The sequence below is a fragment of the Zonotrichia albicollis genome, chromosome 6 (assembly GCF_047830755.1).
Source record: "Zonotrichia albicollis isolate bZonAlb1 chromosome 6, bZonAlb1.hap1, whole genome shotgun sequence".
Taxonomy (NCBI): domain Eukaryota; kingdom Metazoa; phylum Chordata; class Aves; order Passeriformes; family Passerellidae; genus Zonotrichia; species Zonotrichia albicollis.
The window spans coordinates 47,698,273-47,714,882 of NC_133824.1; the positions used below are offsets into that span (position 1 = coordinate 47,698,273).

The window sequence follows — 16,610 nt, forward strand, 5'->3', positions numbered from 1 at the left end:
CGGGAGGAGCAGGGATCTCCTGGTGCCCTAGGGAGTGTGGAGGGAGAGGGGAGAGGGGAGAGGGAGAGGGGAGAGGGGAGAGGGGAGAGGAGAGGAGAGGAGAGGAGAGGAGAGGAGAGGAGAGGAGAGGAGAGGAGAGGAGAGGAGAGGAGAGGAGAGGAGAGGAGAGGAGAGGAGAGGAGAGGAGAGGAGAGGAGAGGAGAGGAGAGGAGAGGAGAGGAGAGGAGAGGAGAGGAGAGGAGAGGAGAGGAGAGGAGAGGAGAGGAGAGGAGAGGAGAGGAGAGGAGAGGAGAGGAGAGGAGAGGAGAGGAGAGGAGAGGAGAGGAGAGGAGAGGAGAGGAGGAAGGAGGGAAGCAGGGAGAGGAGGAGGCAGGGATGGAGGGAGGAGGGAGCGGGAGGGAAGGATGGAGGGATGGCAGGAGGGAGGACAGGCACAGGAGGAGCAGAGTCAGGGCTGCGGGTCGCTGAGACGGCCCATGAAAACGGGGAAGTCGCCGCTGTTGTGCCAGAGGACGAAGAGGAAGGGGCGCAGGGCCTCCAGCACCAGGGCCGAGCGCGCCACCGAGGTGGCCATGGCCGCCGCCGCCTCCACGCCGGCCTCGTCCAGCGCCAGCACCGCCCGGTGCCGCGCCGTGTCCACCGCGGCCGGGCCCCGCGCCAGCCCGCACAGCTCCGCGTCCAGGAATAGCCCGAAATCTGCGGCACCGGCCTCAGCGACACTCCCGCCCAACACGGGGGCCGAAGGGACACCGAGGGGACACCGAGGGGACCCGGGGACACGGGGCGTCCGGAGAAAACCGGAGGGACGGGGACATCGGGACACAGGGACACAGCGGGGACACAGCGGGGACTCAGCGGGGACACTGGGGGGCGCCAGGGGACGCTCAGGGATGTGAGGGGGACACCGGGGAGATGGGGGATGTTCGGGCCGCTGGGGATAATTTGGGGACACTGGGATGTAAGGGGACATTTAGGGGCGCTGGGGGGAGCGGGGCACATCCGGGGCACTGGGGACATGGGGGACACCAGAGACACGGGAGGGTGGAGGGGACTCAGGGGATACTGGGGACATTGTGGCCTTTGGGGACCCTGGGGAAAGTGATCCTCAGGGAAGGGCAGGGCCCGTGTTAAGGTCACCGCACCGGGAGCGATGTGACCCCGCGGGCCAGCCAGCCCCTGCGGTGCGACCAGAGGTGTCCTTACCCATGTCGTGGAGCAGAGGCACCACGTCCAGGGCGAGGTCGAGGCGCAGGCGGGGCAGGGACAGCGCGGTGGCCCGGGGCGGGGTGCGGGCCGCCCGCCGCAGCAGCGCCAGGAAGGTGGCGGGGTCCAGCGCCCACTCCAGGCTCTCCAGGGGCTCCAGCGGCTCCCGCGGCATCAGCACCACGAGGCTCAGCCCCCCGTGCAGCTCCAGCCGCCCCACCTGTGGGGCAGAACCCCCCTAAGAGCCCCTGCGGGACCCCACGGACTGGCACCCCCACGGTGCCACCAGAGAGGTGCCAGCCTGGCATCCCCCAAAGCCCCAGGGGAGCGAGAGCACAGCCTGTGCCCCTTTCAGTGCCAGGGCAGTGACATCAGCCTGGCATCCTCCCCGAGTGCCGCAGGAGTTATATCACAGCCTGGCACTCCTCCTTAGTTCCGCTGCAGTGGCATCATGCCAACATCCCCCTAGCAGTGACCCCCAGCACCTGGCGGGGCTACCTGGACCCGCAGGCGGGAGTCGCTGAAGGAGGCCACGGGGTACTTGGCGCTGGTCATGGTGGGCACCTTGCGGGGGCTCTGCCCGGGCCGCAGGAAGGGCAGCAGCACCGTCTTCTTGCGGTCCAGCGGCGTGCGCCAGGCGGCTGCGGGGACACGGCACCGCGGCTAGGGCACCGGGGCACCGGGGGGGCCGCGCCGGGCGGCCTCAGCCCCGCGCCCTCTGCCCGGGGGATGGCCAGGGGATGCTCAGGGGGATGCTCGAGAGATGCCCGAAGGATGCCCGAGGGATGTCCGGGAGATGCACGGGGGATGACCGAGGGGATACCCGGGGGATACCCAGGGGATGCCCGAAGGATGCCCGAGGGGATGCTCAGGGGGATGCCCGGGAGATGCTCGAAGGATGGCCGAGGGATGCCCGGGAGATGCCCGGGGGATGCCAGGGGGATGCCCGGTGGCGGGGCCGTACCGCGCAGATGGACGGCGCTGAGCAGCAGCAGGCTGGGCTCGGGGGGCAGCGCGGAGAGCAGCGAGGGCAGCAGCCCCTTGCTGGCCTCCCGCACCCAGGCGTTGATGCGCTGCAGGTCCAGGCTCTCGTTGCCGCTCAGAGCGTACGGGCGGGCGCCGTAGAAGCGCAGGGAGTCGTTGAGGAAGCGGGGCCGGAGCTGCAGCTCTGCGCGGCGGCACGGCCCGCTGTCAGCCCTGGTGCCCGGCCGAGAGCGGCGCCCCACCGGCACCCGGTGCCCGCCTCACCTGGGTTGTGGAAAATCTGGGCGGCCGAGAAGAGGCCTGGCGTGCTGGCCAGCTGCTGCAGGGCGCCGTGCACGCAGTGCAGCCCCGGCGGGTACGCCAGGAGGGCGGCCAGACGCTCCTGCGTTTCTCCGCGGGCTCCTGCGGGCACAGGGGAGGCTCGGCTCGGTGCCCGGCTGGGACAGCGGTGACACGGCATCGCCGGTGCCCGCGGGCAGCCCCTCACCCAGTAGCAGGTGCGAGAGCCCCGTGGCGACGGTGATGGGGGAGAAGAGCAGGTTGGCGTCGGGCCCGGCCTCCTCTGCCATGCGCTGGTAGAAGCGGAGGGCGAAGGTGCCCAGAGCCTCGGCCACGGCAGCCCGCTGCTCCCCCGTGGGCTCCCCGCAGGCGTTGGGCGGCTCCTCGTCCCCAGGGCACGGCGGGGCGCTGGTGCCGGGCGTGGGCACTGCCGTGGTGCCAATGGAGTCCAGCTCCTCCAGTGCCCCCTCTGTCGCTGTGGGGCTGGGGACATCTGTGATACCCCAGCCATCGGCTGCGGTGTCCAGCTCCTCCAGTGGCCCCTCTGTCGCTGTGGGGCTGGGGACATCTGTGATACCCCAGCCATCGGCTGCGGTGTCCAGCTCCTCCAGTGGCCCCTCTGTCGCTGTGGGGCTGGGGACATCTGTGATACCCCAGCCATCGGCTGCGGTGTCCAGCTCCTCCAGTGCCCCCGCCGGCGCTGTCACATCTGTGACACCCCAGCCCGGCAGCCCCTCGGGGTGAGCGCTGGGGGTCCCCACGTCCTGCGAGGGAGCCGGAGTACGAGCAGGGGGCACAGGAGGTGTCGGGGGCTCCCCAAGCAGCGGCGTCCAGCTGGGAGCGGCCTCCAGAGCGAGCACCTGGGCACAGGGATGTGTGTGAGGGGGGCATGGGGTACTCGGGTGGGGGCTCGGATGAGGAGTCTGGAGGGGTGTCGGGCACAGGGAGCCCGTGTCCCTGAGCCACACTTACCGGGGTGACAGTGACCGTGGCTGTGGCCACCAGCCAGGCCAGAGGCAGCCAGGGTGTCTTGATGGCCATGCTGGCGGGAGGGCACAGGTCAAGGACAGGACAGACACCCAGCATCCCCCACCCCGGCACCCCCCACCCCACTCCCTGCACCACCCGTACCCCCACCCGTACCCCCGTCCCGGGGAGCCCCCGCTCTGTCCCCCCGTCGGACCGGCTGTGGGGGACGGGAGGTGGCAGCGCCCCGGGCCCACCTGGGTGCCCGGCGGGTCGGTCCCTGCGTGTCCGGGAGATCTGGCCGGCTCCGACCCTGCCTGGTTAAAAATTAAGGAACTTCCCGTAAATCAGCCGGGACACTGCCGGTAATGCGGGGGCGGGCACGGGGGTGCGGAGGCAGCCGAGATGCCGCCCCGCGTCCCGTTTCGGTCCCGTCAGCCGCCCGTCTGCGCGGGGTGCCGGCTCTGTGTCACCCCTGGCACACCCCGCGGTGATGGGGGTCGCCGGCCGCCCCCGGCCCGTCCGTGCCCGCCCACCCACCCGTGCCGGGGACGCGGCCGCAGAATCTCGTCCCGCCCGGCCGGAGGCGTGACCCCACGGAGCCCATCCCCGTGGCACCGGGTACCGATCACCATGGCCGGGCGGATCGCCAAGGTGGGCACCGGGAGCACCGGGACGGGAGCAAGACTCCGGTGCCGCTGCGGTACCGGCGCGGGGGTCCTGGTGTCCGCACCGGAGCGGGGACCGGGGGGCCCGAGCTCACAGTGCGCGGGTCCCGGTACCGGGGTGCGAAAGGGGGTTCCGGGGAGTGTTAGTGCCAGTGCGGGGATAGCGGTACCGGGGTGCGGGAGAGGCGGTGCTGGGGGATGTCAGCGCCCGGGGAGGGGGTCCCGGTACCGGAGAGAGGCAGTGCTGGGGGTGTCAGTGCCGGGGGTGCCGGTGGCGGGGTGCGAGGGAAGCAGTACCGGGGTGCAGGGTCTCCGGTGCGGGGGTGACAATCACCCCGGCACGTTTCAGTTTCGTTTCCCCGGCGGGGCGGTCCCGCCCAGGGGTGTGTCCAGAATTCCGGCCCCGTCCATAAAAGCGTGCCCGGTAAATAAACCCTGCCCATTCAGGCGGGGTCTGCAGGCGGCCCCGCCCAGAGGGGGGTCCCGGGAGGAGGATTACCCTATGGAGGGGTCTCTGGGGACACACCTCCGCCCACACCCGCCCCACCCCTTCCCGCAGGAGCTGGAGGAGGCGCGGAGCTGGGAGGGGGCCCGCGACGTGCGGCCGCTGGACGGGAACGTGCGGCGCTGGACGGGACTCCTGCTGCCCGTGCGTGGGGAGAGGCACGGGGGGGGCACGGGGGGCTGCGGGGAGTCCTGGGGAGCGGGGCTGTGGGGGTCCCCTGCGCATGGGGACATGGGGGCTTGATGAGGGATGTGCCCCTGGGGACATGGGAGGGACGGGGGTGACCCTTGGGACGGGGCGGTGTCACTGAGTGAGGGTCCCCCTTGGGACGGGGCGGTGTCACTGAGTGAGGGCCCTCCTTGGGACGGGGCGGTGTCACTGAGTGAGGGCCCTCCTTGGGACGGGGCTACGTCACTGAGTGAGAGTTCCCCGCAGGACAGAACTGGGGAGGGCCCCTCTGAGGACGCTGCAGGTCCTGGGCTGGGGACACCGGGTGGAGATTCCCCTCCTGCGGGGCTCGGGCTGGCACAGGTAGTTTCTATGAGGGGCACAGGGTATCAGGGCTGGACAGGTCCCTCCCCTCCCCGCGATGGACGCTGCGGCACAGGGGGCTGAGGTGCCCCCATCCCCCGGCAGAACAACCCCCCATACAACGCTGGCGCCTTCCGCTTCGAGCTGACCTTCTCCCCGAACCACCCGCATGAGCCGCCCTGCGCCACCCTCCGCACGCCCATCTACCACCCCAGCGTGGACCTCGAGGGCCGTGTGTGCCAGCCCCTCACCAGCCACGGGCACTGGAAGTCCGCCACCCGCGCCATCCAAGGTGGGCACGGCGGGGATGGGGGCACAGCGCAGGGGGTGGGCGCCCCCCTGACATCCCCCGTGCCCCTGCAGTGCTCCAGGACCTGCTGCTGCAGCTGGACAGCCCGGACCTCCGGCGGCTGCTGCGGCCCGACGTGGCCCGGGAGCTGCAGGAGCGCCCCGAGGAGTTCCGGCGCCGGGCTGAGGAGTACACCCGGCTCCACGCCGAGCCGCGCCCCCAGCCCCGCACATGAGGCAGTAAATTATCTGCATCACCTGCTCCGGCTCCGTGGGGCCTCACTGGGAGGGTGGGGGGCTCCGGGAGCCCTGGGGGATATGTCACCCTCCAGGTGACTGTGCCCCAACCTGGTGACAGTGCCCAGACACTGGGCAGAGACGAGGCCACACCGCCTGGAACCACGGCCTTTACTGCTGGGGGACAGAGCAGGGGACGAGGAGGGGGTGGCACATCTGGGGGGCTGTGGGGGACCCTCCCTGTCAGCGCTTCTTGGTCTTGACGAGCCCCTTGGCCACCAGGCAGCGGTACAGCTCCTGCACGTACGTGTACACGCACTTGGCGTCGGGCACCGGCAGCCGCACCATGTCCTCCACCTCCAGCAGCGGGGCACAGCCCGCCCGCTCCCTGCGGCAAGGGACACGGTGGTCACCGGCGCCGCCCGGGGGGTCCGGGGGCACCGAGGGGCCGGCGCGGCGCTCACGCACTCGGCGGTGGCGAAGGCCAGGGCGAAGTTGTCCCGGCGGGCGCTGGGCTCCAGCGCAGCGAAGTCGAAGGCGTCGGGGAAGAAGCTGTGCAGGAGGGCGCAGAAGGCCAGGCCGCTGCCCCAGCTCCCCGAGAAGTTCTGCACGTCCACGTTCTGCGCAGACAGGGGGTCAGGCCACCCCCGGGCCCCCCCGGACCCTCCCGCCGCCCCCCCGGTGCTCACCGGGTACCCGCGGGTGCGGGCGCGGCACCACTCCAGCAGCATCGTCTTGACCGTGGCGGCCCCGCCCGAGCGCCGCAGGTGCGGGGCTGGGCCCTTGGCAGCCCTGGGGGGACCTGGCATGTGGGATCCCCACCCCACGGTCCCTCACAGGGACTCCAGCCCCTCCGTGACCCCATTGCCCCGTGGCTCTGGGCCCCCAATGCCTCATGGCCACACAGCCCCCTGTCCCACCACCCTACTGCTCTATGGACCCCCCATTTATCCCTGTACCCCTCATTGCCCCATGCCCCCAATACCCCCTGTGCCCCAAACCCTCCCTCATTGCCCCATGTCCCCCCTGTGTCACCATTGCCCCACAGAGCCCCAGTTCTCCAGTGACCCCATTGCCCTGTGCCCCCCAACAACCCCCCCCCGCCCCATGCCCCTGCCATGCCCCCCAATTTTCCCTGTACCTCCCATTGCCTTCCAACACCCCCACTGCTTTCATCCATCCCACTGTCCCTGGCTGTTCTGTAGACCCCCAAAACCCGGGGTCCTCCTTTCCCTCAGTGCCCCTCCTGCCCCCGCGGGGCCAGGCCCCCTCACCCTCCGAACTTCTCCAGGATGGCGCTGCGCCCCTGTGCCCGAGCCCCCACTCGTGGCCGTCCCCCGGCCCCCTCCAGCCTCAACTTCTGTCTCGCCGAGCCGGGGGCTGCCTTGTCCCGTGTCCCCCCCGCTGGAGCAGCCCTGCAGGCACACACGGGTGGGACAGCCATGAGCAGGGCGCTGGGGGGTGCCATCCCTGCCGTGGGGGGACCGGGATGCCACCCGTGGGGACACACCTCGTGCTGCCCCCCGTGTCCTCGGCGGTGCCAGCTGCAAGGAGAGAGAAGGGGTCAGAGCGCTGGAAGGGGGCACTGAGGGGCAGCAGGGACCCCAGGACACCCGGGTGCCATTGCCCAAATGGCTCTTACCTGTGGGGGACACTGGGGATGCTGGGGACATAGGGGACGTGGGAGATGTAGGGGACATGGGGGACGTAGGGGGCATGGGGGACGTAGGGGATGTAGGGGACATAGGGGACGTAGGGCTGGTGGCCCCCTCTGGGGACGAGCAGGGAGGGAACTCAGGCCACAGCTCATCGTCCTCGTCCTGAAGCCAAGTGGGTTCCTGTAAGGCACAGGCAGGGTGGCACTGCCAGCACGGTCAGTGTCACTCACACAATGTCCCTGGCACTGTCACGCTGGCCCTGGCACTCTCACCCTGCCCCAGTAAAGCCTCCCCTGTCCCACCCGTACCGCAGCTGCCCTCCCACCGCCTCTGCCCTGACTGTGCCACCGCCTCCCTCCCAACCCCTCCTCACCTGTCGGCGCTGGGAGCTGCCCGCTGCCGCCGGCGCCGCTTTTCCCTCGGTACCCTCCTCGGTATCCCCTCCGGTGCCCCCTCCGGTGCCCCCTCCGGTGCCCCCTCCGGTGCCCCCGGCTGTTCCTGCCCCGGCATCGACACCACCATCCCCGGCATCGCCCCCGGCACCCCGGGGCGCTTCTGCTCCGCCATCCCCGGCAGCCTCGCCCCCCGTACCCTCCCCATCGCCCCCCGTATCCTTCCCTTCACCCCCCGTGTCCCCCCCATCGCCTCCCGTGTCCCCCCCATCGCCCCCCGTATCCTTCCCTTCACCCCCCGTGTCCCCCCCATCGCCCCCCGCTTCCCGAGCCTCCTCCCCACCCCCTGCAGTCGTCGCCTCCCCGCTGCCCTCCCCGGGCCCCGCGGCGGGGTCAGAGGGGGTGTCCGAGGTGGGGGTGCCGAGGGTGGGGGTACTCGAGGTGGGGGTGCCGGGGATGGGGGTGCTCGCAGTGGGGGTGTCCTGGGTGGGGGTGCCGGGGGTGGGGGTGTCCGAGGTGGGGGTGCCGGGAGTAGCGGTGGGGGTGTCCGAGGCGGGGGTGTCCGAGGTGAGGGTTGTCGAAATGGGGGTTTCCGAAGTGGGGGTGTCCGAGGTGGGGGTTTCAGCGTCTCCCAGAGCCTCCATGTTGCTGCGGTCACTGCTGCAGGGGCACAGGGCTGTCACTGGGGTGCCCCCGATGACGCCGTGAGCCTGCCCGTGCCCCCCATAGTCCCCCAGCCCGGCCAAGCCTCCTCCTGTCCCTCTCCCCATGCCCTCCCCCTCCCACGCTGTGCACTCCGGTTGTCCCACTCCGGCCCCCCCATGCCCCATCCCGGCCCCCCAACAGCACAGCCCGGCCCCTCACGTCTTCCTGCAGCCCCCTAAGCCCCAAACCAACCCTCCCATTGCCCTCATGCCCCACGTCAGCCCCCCGTACCCCCTCCTGCCCCCCTGTCCCCTCCCGAGCGCCCGGATCCCATCCCGGCCCCGCCATGTCCCCCTCCCGGCCCCACATGTCTTCTCGCTGCCCTCCCATTCCCTCTGCCGGCCCCCTACAACCCATTCCCGGTCTCCGTTGCTGCCCTCCGGTGCTTCTCCCCGGTGCCCCCCCAGCCCGCACCCTCCCAGCCGCTCCCGTAGCCCCGGTGCTCCCGGAGCCCCCCGAGCCCCTCGGCCCGTACCCTGCGGCTGCTCCCGCTCCGCCGGCCCGGCTGCGCCCCGGCCCCCCCGCCCGGCGCTATTTTTACCCGGCGGGGGCAGGTGCCGCCTTCACTCACCGCCCACCCGCGGGGCACGCGTGGGGCCGGGCCGGACACCAGGCACGGCTGCGGAGGGGAAACGCGCCGACAGCCCCTCCCGGACAGCGGCGACACCGCACGGGGAGGGGACCGAACCGTGCCGTGCCACCCGAGGGGCACAGGGGACACGGACACCCTGGGCAGGGACAGGGAGACTTGGGGGTCACAAGCACACGGGCGAGGTGGGGAACACGGACACGCCGGGGTGTTCGGGGGACACAGCGCGGACACGGGCACACGGGGGACACACCGGGGACACGGGGAGCGCGGGGGGAGCAGACTCCCGGGGGCAATAGTAGACACAGACACGCGGGGACACAGGGCACACGGGGACAGCCCGGGCAGGACGGCGGGACACAGGAGGACCCGGGGACACGAGGAACAGGGGACACACAGGAAGGGACCCGAAGCCCCCCGGCCATGCCCGGGTGAGGTCCCTGCAATGGCCCCGCCCTCCCCGGCCTGGACACGCCCCCTTGCCGTGACCCCGCCCCCTGCGGGGCAAAGGCCGGGCCGAGCGCGCGCTCCACCGCTCCCCTCCCGCCGCTCGGCCGCGGCCGGCGCCACGCCCCTTCCGCGGGACCAATCAGCGACAGAGGTGCACCCCTGGTCCCGCCTCCTCCTGCACGCGATTGGGTGGCGCCGGCGGTGGGGCGGGGCCTCTGCGCGGGTGGGCGGAAGCGCGGCGCCCACGTGGTTCCTGCAGGAGCCGCCGCCGGGTCCCGAACCGAGTGGGACCGTGCGGGTCCAACGGGGCGGATCCGAGCGGGGTCGGGCCCAGAGGGACCGTGATCGGGACCGGGACCGAGCGGGGCCGGTGCTGGCCGCCATGGATCCGCTGCGGGCTCAGCAGCTGGCGGCCGAGCTGGAGGTTGAGATGATGGCCGACATGTACAACCGGTGAGGCCCGCCGGGAGAGAGCACTGGCGGCGCTGGGATACCAGGGGTGTCAGTGGCTTGGGGGACACTAGCGGGTGTCAGAGGCACTGGGGGACCCTGGGGTTGTCGGGGAGTGCGGGGGGTCCTGGGAGACACCCGGGAAATGGGGAGGGGAACCGGAGATGCCTGAGGGTGGGGACGGCGGGTGGTCCTAGGGGTGCCGGGGTGGCGATGACGGGGGTGCTGGGCTTGGTGGGGTGCAGAGGCCGGGGTCCCGCTCGGTGATGATGCGGGTGCAGCAGGTGTTGGGGTGCAAGGGCTGGGGGTGCCGGGGATGGCGATAACGGGGGTGCGGAGGTGCGGGGCTGGGTCCCGGGGTGGCGATGGCGGGGCACAGGAGATGTTGGGGTGCGGGGTCGGGGTGTCGGGGGTGGCGATGGCGGAGTACGGGGTGTGCTGGGCTGGGGGCCGGGTCCCGGCCGGCGCGGGGCTCAGGTGCGGTGCGCTCCGTGCAGGATGACCCAGGCGTGCCACCGCAAGTGCGTGCCGCCGTTCTACAAGGAGTCGGAGCTGTCCAAAGGGGAGTGCGTGTGCCTGGACCGCTGCGTGGCCAAGTACCTGGAGGTGCACGAGCGGATGGGCAAGAAGCTGACGGAGCTGTCGCTGCAGGACGAGGAGCTGCTCAAGCGGATGCAGCAGGGCAGCGGCACCGCTTGAGCCCCTACCCATCACCCCAATAAACCTGGGCGTCTGCTGCGCTCCCCTCACCCCCAAACCCACCCTGTGGCCGTCTGTTGGGGTACGTGGTGCCCGTGGTTGCTGCTGGGAGCCCCCCTTGTTGTCCCCAGCTGCCACGTGCTGTGTCCTTGTGGGGGGCACCCCTGGGTGCCCCCCCGGCTGGGCCCAGCCCGTGTAATCCCCCGGATTAGGCAGAGCTGGGCTGAGCCCCTTGTAATCCCCAGTGGGGTGGGACAGGGCTCAGCCCCTCCCTGTCTGTCTGTGCTGGGGGTCACCAGAGGGGACAGGGGGGGGCCCTGCACAGGGACACAGCCCCCTAGGGGCAGGGCACAGGGACACCCTCGCAGGGACACTCCCAGAAGACCCAGCCCTGTTTGAGGATACACAGATGGGACCACGTGGGGACAGCCCAGGGACATCTCTGTCTGGGGAAGGACCACGTGGGGACAGCCAGAGACCACGGGGAGGGGGCATGGGGACAGTCCCACATACGGGGACACGAGCACACCCACGTGGGGACAGTGTGCACACACACAGACAGACACCCCACACACCCCTGGGGACACCTGGAGGGGATGAGGGAGCAGGAGACACGGACACCCAGTGAGTTACACCGCTGAGGGACACCCCACGCTGTGTGAGGGACACCCACCGAGGGGCAGGATGTGACACACGCCCAGAGGGACCGCGGGCAGGGGGTGGGCACTGTCCCCGTGCCCGCAGCCCGGCAGCGTGTGCTCCATCCGTGTGCTCCATCCGTGTGCCTGCGGGAAGTGGGTCAGGCAGTGCAGGGCGCGGGGGTGGCTCTGCTCTGCGCCCCGCGGCTCCCGTGACACCCGCCAGCACTGCCCGGGGTGCGGGGTGGCGCCGTCACGGCAGCCCGCGTGTCACCGGCCCCGCGGTGGGGGGTGTGGTGTGTGTGTCCTGCAGGGGGTGTCCGTCCGTCCCCCCCGCAGCGCCCTGCACGTCTCGCTGCCCTGCCACCCGCCGCTCCTATCAATATTTCAGGAGCGGCAGGCGGTGACCTGGATCGACAGTGGCCCACCCACAGCAGCCAGGCCCCGCTCTCCCAAAATAAGACCATTTTTAATAAATAATTTCCCACCTTTTGGTTCCTGTTGGGGGTTTTTCCCGCTCAGGATGGGAGGGGACCCCCTTCTGCATCCTGCGCCCCCCCCCCCCCCCGCCGGCTGTTCCCCACAGTTCTTGAGGCCTCCCCTGGGGAGAAGGGGGGCACGGTTGCCCCGAGGAGCTGGGACCCCCGAGGGGGGCTCAGAGTCGGGGCAGGATCAGAGCCAGGAGGGGCAGGAGGGCGGGGGCCCGGCGGGGCGCGGCGGCGGCCATGGGGGCGCAGGGGTCGTGGGGGCAGCTGGCGTCCTCGGGGGGCCCGCGGGAGTCACGGGACGGGGGCGGCGGCCGGGGCTGGGGTCCCCGCAGGTCGTGGGGGGGCAGCCCGTCGCGGTAGAAGGCGGAGGGCGGCGCGGCCGGGAGGGTGCCGGGGCGCCCCAGCGCCCGCCCCGGGGTGCCCATCACCGCCACCCCGTTGCTGCCGTTGCCGTCTTCCATCTCCTCCTCGTCGTCGTCGTCGTCCTCGGGGCAGGCGTCGAAGTCGCGGGGCCGCAGGTGGCGCAGGTCGGTGCCGCGGCGCTGAGGGGGGCTCGCGCACGGCACCGGCGAGCTGGAGACGCGCGTGCGCCGGAACCAGGCCCAGAGCGGGCGCGCGCGGCAGTCGCAGGCCCAGGGGTTGGCGTTGAGGCGCAGGAACTGCAGCGAGGGCAGCGCGGCCAGCGGGTCCCCGGGCAGGGCCACCAGGCTGTTGTTGAACAAGTAGAGGATGGTGAGGCGCGCCAGGCCCCCGAAGGCGCGGCGGTGGATGGCTGCCAGCCGGTTGGCGTGCAGCAGCAGGCGGTCCAGGCTCGAGAGCCCGCGGAAGACGCCCTCGGACAGCGCCCGCAGCCGGTTGCCGTGCAGGAAGAGGTGGCTCAGGTTGGCCAGGTCGGCAAAGAGATCATCCTGCGGGGAACGGGAGAGGGGTGAGGGCTCACTGTGCTGCTCTGTGGCCCTGCCTGGTGGGCATCAGCTGCAGAGACACTGGTGTGGGCCCCACAGAGCCCTGCCGTGGGGCCCAGTCCTGCCAGCATTGCCCGTCACCCCCTCCTGTGTCCCTGCTCTGTGAGCATCGTGCAAGACCTTGTCCTATGTCCCTGCCATGCTGGTGTCACCCATGGTCCTGCCCCACGGCCATCACCCTGCTCCCTCAGCATCTCCTGTCGCGCATTCTGGCCGTGCCAGCACCACCTTGTCCCACATCCTGTCTCCATGGCTTGTCACCATCACCCTGCCCAGTCCCACCTCTGTGCCTGCCTGCTCACCCACCTGGAGGTAGAGCAGCCCGTTCTCCTGCAGGTAGAGGTACTGGAGGCTGCGGAGGCCGCGGAAGATGCCGCTGGGCAGGTTGGCCAGCCGGCACCGGTACAGGTGCAGGGCCTGGAGGCGGTGGAGGCCGTGGAAGGTGTCGGGGGCCAGGACGCGGAGGTGCGGGTTGTCACCCAGGTCGAGCTCCTCCAGGGCGGGCAGGTGGCGGAAGGTGCCCGGCTGGATGGAGGAGATGTTGTTGGAGTAGAGCCAGAGGGTGACGGTGCTGGGCCCGAAGGTGCCCGCCCGCAGCGCCCCGATGACGTTGTTCTGCAGGAAGAGGCGGCGGGCGCCGGGCGGGAGCCCCGCGGGCACCGAGGAGAAGTTGTTGGCCTGGCAGCTGACGGTGGGCGGCGAGACGTAGCAGGTGCAGAGCGCGGGGCAGGCGGGAGCCCCGCCGGGCACCCACACCAGCGCCGCCAGCAGCAGCAGGGCCGCCGGGCGCCCGCCTGAGGGCACAGCGGGGCGTCAGCGCGGGGCACCCGCGTCCCCGACCCCCGCGCCGCCACCGCCCGCCCCCCGCCGCCCCCGGAGCCCGTAGAGCCGTGCCCTCCCCGGGCCGTGCCCACCAGGAACATCCCGGGGCCACGGACGGCTCTGGGAGCCCCCCGGGGCCGTACCCACCCCATCCTTAGGGAGAGTCCCAAGGTCCTGATCCTGGGCACCCCAAGGAGGCCCCCAGGACTGAACCCACCCTTAGGGCCGTGGTTGCCCAGGAGAACCCCAAGGTCATGGCAACCCCATAGGGCTGGGCTCTCCTAGAAGCCCTCCAAAGCCACACCAGCTCTGTAAGGCCACGGTTCCCCAGGAGAATGCCAAGGTCATCACCACCCTGTAGGGCTGGACACCCCGAGGCAGGGACTGTGCCCACCCGCAGGGCCATGGCCCCCAGGAGGCCCCTGAGGGCCATGTCTCCCCCCCAGGGACCCCCCAAGGCTGTGCCCACCCACGCAGCCATGGTCCCCTAGGAGATCCCTAGGACCACCACAGAGCCCTAGAGAATCCCAAGGTCATGACGCCCCATAGCACTGAGCGCCCCTTGCAGCCCCCAGACCCACATCAGCCCATAGCACTGTGATCCCCAGAGACCCCCCAGGACTGTGCTGCTGCACAGCACCAATGCCGGGCACCCCAAACAGTGGCCGTCCACCTGCGACCTTCTGGGGCTGCCCCTGCCACTGGGGCCCCGCTCCCCAGGGACCCCCAAAGCTCCCTGACCCCCCCTGCCGTGCCCACACTGCCACGGGACCGTGTCCGCCCCACGGTCCACCGGAACGCCTCACGGGGTCACGGACCCCTGGGACCCCCCTCACCCCACTCTGGGGGGGGGTCCGAGCCCCCTCCCCAAACGGGGCGGTGCCACGTGCGCGCGTGCCGCGGCCACGTGTGGGGCGGGGCACGCGTGGGCGCGGGCTGACGACACGCGCCGCCGCTCCGGGTGTTCAGCATCCCCCCCTTCCCCCCCCCCCCCACCCGTGTCCATCCCCCCCTCAGGCTGCAACCCGAGAGCTTCATCCATAATTCAGCCCGGCGGCCTGGATCCACGCCCGGGGATGCGTGGATGCGCCCAGTCGCCGCTACCGGGGGAGGGGAGAGGAAGGAGGGGGGCGGTGGGACCCTCCGGTGCACCGGAGGTCACACCGGAGATGCACCGAGGGGTCCCACCGCCCCCTTCCCTCCCTTCCCCTCTGCCGGTGCTCCGCGAGCTGGGGGGGTGCCCACCCCCCAGCCACCCACGGAGGCGTCCGGCGCATCTGCTCAGCGCCGCCCCCCTCCCCCGGCGCCCCGTGCCGGCGTGCGCCCCCCACCCGCGTCCCATCTGTCACTCCCCCACGCCGCGGGCTGACTCAGTTGGGAGCTGAAGTCACCGGTTCTCAGCTTCCCCCCCCCGGGTGCCAACCCCCCCCACCCCGGTAGTTGCGGGTACCCCACGGACCCGCGGCACCCACCCGCGGCGTGACCCGGGCGCTCCCGGCTCCCCGCCGTGCCACTCGGGGAACCGCGGGGCGTCTCCGCGCCGCGCTGGGGCTCCAGGGGTGGCACCGCGTACCCCGTGAGTCGCGGGGCACACCCCGCTGGGCATCGTGGGGTACCCACACTCCGGGCTGGGCTCTCGGGGTGCCACCGGGTACCCCATGGATCGTGGAGCGCCAGTAGCCGGGCTGTGCACGCCGCTGCTGCACAGGGCGTGCCGGGGCTCGTGGGGCACCCCCACGGTGCCCCGGGATGGCAGCGGGTACCCACGTGTCACGGAGCACTGCCACGCCGGGCTGGGGGTCCCGGGCTGGCACCAGCCACCCCGCGGGTCGGGAGACAGCCACACCTCGGGCTGGGCTGGCAGCAGCGCCTCGTGGGTCGGGGGCACCGTCGCGCCGGGGGTCGCGGGGGGACTCAGCCTGGGGTGCCCCGGGACTGCGCCCCCGCGCCGGGCCGCGCCTTCGGGGCGGCCGCGGGGTCCCCGCGCACCGGGGGCTCCCCGCTCACCCCGGGGCGCCCGCACCCCGAGCGCCGCGGGGCGCCCCGAGCCGGGACCGAGGTCTCCGGGGGGCACCCCCGGGTCCGCCCGACCCCCGCGGGACCCCGCCCGACCCCGCGCCTACCTGGGGGCAGGTCCCGAGCCGTGGGGGGCCGCATGGCGGGGCGGCCGCTCAGGCGCTGCCCACCCGCGGGGTCATGGCCGGTGCCGGGGGGGGCCGCTCGCCCCCTTCGCCCCCGCCGCGCCGCCGGGAGCAGCAGCCGCCGCCGCCCCGGGGCATGGCACGGGTGGGCTCGGGCTCGGGCACGGGTGGGCTCGGCGCGGCGCTGCCCGCGGCTCCGTGGGGCTGAGCCCTCCCCGCGCCGCGCCTTATCCCGGGGCGGCCGCTCCGCCCCCCGCGCCGGCCCCGCCGTTTAACCCTTCCCGGGCTGGCCCGCCCCAGGCGGGACAGGGGTGGGCACAGGGACTCCCGGCGGGGACAGCGGGACAGGGGGGACAGCGGGGACAGGGGGGGACGCGCTGCGGGCGCCCGCGGGGACCACGCCCTGCGGGACTCAGGAGGGGAACCCCCAACGGGGACACGGGGTGTGATGCGCTCCCCCCACGGGGAAAGGGCGCGGGGGAGCGTGGGGAGCTGTGACCGCGGGACACGGAGGGTGCTCTCCGTCCGTCCGTCCGTCCGTCCGTCTGTCCGTCCGTCCGCCCCTCCCTCTGCCCCACGATCCCCGCACCGGCGCCGGGCTTTGGTGCCCCCGTAGACGGCAGGACCCCGCGGGGGCTGTCCCCGGGTGCGGCGGGACCGGGAGCCCCGCACCCAGCGAGCCGCCGGGAGGGCGCGGGGGATGGTGTCCGCACCCACGCGGGACCGCGGCGCTGTTCGCGGTGCCGGACCGGCGCTGTCCGTGGTGCCGCCGCGGCGGTGCCGGCCCGGGGCAGAGCGGGTGGCGGCGGTGCGGGACGCGCGGGCCCCGCGGCGGTGCCGCGCGTGGGGGGACACGCGTGGCCGCGCGGGCTGCGGCGGCACCGGCACCGGCTGGCACCGGCGCGTGTTTGCGGCGCCGTCTCCGGCGAGCGAAATGCCACAAGCTGGTGCG

The 16,610-nt window shown here is 72.5% G+C and overlaps 6 protein-coding genes across 6 annotated transcripts; 2 read left to right on the forward strand and 4 right to left on the reverse strand.

Moving 5' to 3' along the window:
• Window positions 1-303: 303 nt before the first annotated feature.
• SERPING1 (serpin family G member 1) lies at window positions 304-4,054 on the reverse strand. Its single transcript, XM_074543622.1, is given in 10 exon segments — window positions 304-696; window positions 1,204-1,423; window positions 1,702-1,844; window positions 2,168-2,371; window positions 2,452-2,589; window positions 2,675-3,326; window positions 3,439-3,508; window positions 3,690-3,723; window positions 3,726-3,749; window positions 3,973-4,054. Coding segments are annotated over 10 exon segments (1,800 nt in total). The 5' UTR covers window positions 4,040-4,054; the 3' UTR covers window positions 304-448.
• Window positions 4,055-4,065: 11 nt separating this feature from the next.
• Window positions 4,066-5,660, forward strand: UBE2L6 (ubiquitin conjugating enzyme E2 L6). The gene is made up of 4 exons (XM_074542190.1): window positions 4,066-4,218; window positions 4,660-4,749; window positions 5,242-5,428; window positions 5,500-5,660. The coding sequence occupies exons 1-4, from the start codon at window positions 4,066-4,068 to the stop codon at window positions 5,658-5,660; spliced, it is 591 nt and encodes a 196-aa protein (XP_074398291.1).
• Window positions 5,661-5,817: 157 nt separating this feature from the next.
• Window positions 5,818-8,355, reverse strand: SMTNL1 (smoothelin like 1). The gene is made up of 7 exons (XM_074542191.1): window positions 7,693-8,355; window positions 7,304-7,499; window positions 7,172-7,205; window positions 6,936-7,076; window positions 6,351-6,453; window positions 6,130-6,281; window positions 5,818-6,049 (listed from the first exon to the last, which is right to left on the reverse strand). The coding sequence occupies exons 1-7, from the start codon at window positions 8,353-8,355 to the stop codon at window positions 5,905-5,907; spliced, it is 1,434 nt and encodes a 477-aa protein (XP_074398292.1). The 3' UTR covers window positions 5,818-5,904.
• LOC141729410 (uncharacterized) lies at window positions 8,034-9,839 on the reverse strand. Its single transcript, XM_074543637.1, has 2 exons — window positions 8,892-9,839; window positions 8,034-8,371 (listed from the first exon to the last, which is right to left on the reverse strand). Exons 1-2 carry the CDS (start codon window positions 9,837-9,839, stop codon window positions 8,366-8,368), a joined length of 954 nt encoding a protein of 317 aa, XP_074399738.1. The 3' UTR covers window positions 8,034-8,365.
• TIMM10 (translocase of inner mitochondrial membrane 10) lies at window positions 9,773-10,662 on the forward strand. The gene is made up of 2 exons (XM_074543644.1): window positions 9,773-9,908; window positions 10,403-10,662. The coding sequence occupies exons 1-2, from the start codon at window positions 9,838-9,840 to the stop codon at window positions 10,602-10,604; spliced, it is 273 nt and encodes a 90-aa protein (XP_074399745.1). The 5' UTR covers window positions 9,773-9,837; the 3' UTR covers window positions 10,605-10,662.
• Window positions 10,663-11,692: 1,030 nt separating this feature from the next.
• RTN4RL2 (reticulon 4 receptor like 2) lies at window positions 11,693-15,922 on the reverse strand. Its single transcript, XM_074543634.1, has 3 exons — window positions 15,641-15,922; window positions 13,002-13,489; window positions 11,693-12,638 (listed from the first exon to the last, which is right to left on the reverse strand). The coding sequence occupies exons 1-3, from the start codon at window positions 15,672-15,674 to the stop codon at window positions 11,898-11,900; spliced, it is 1,263 nt and encodes a 420-aa protein (XP_074399735.1). The 5' UTR covers window positions 15,675-15,922; the 3' UTR covers window positions 11,693-11,897.
• Between the last annotated feature and the right edge of the window lie 688 nt (window positions 15,923-16,610).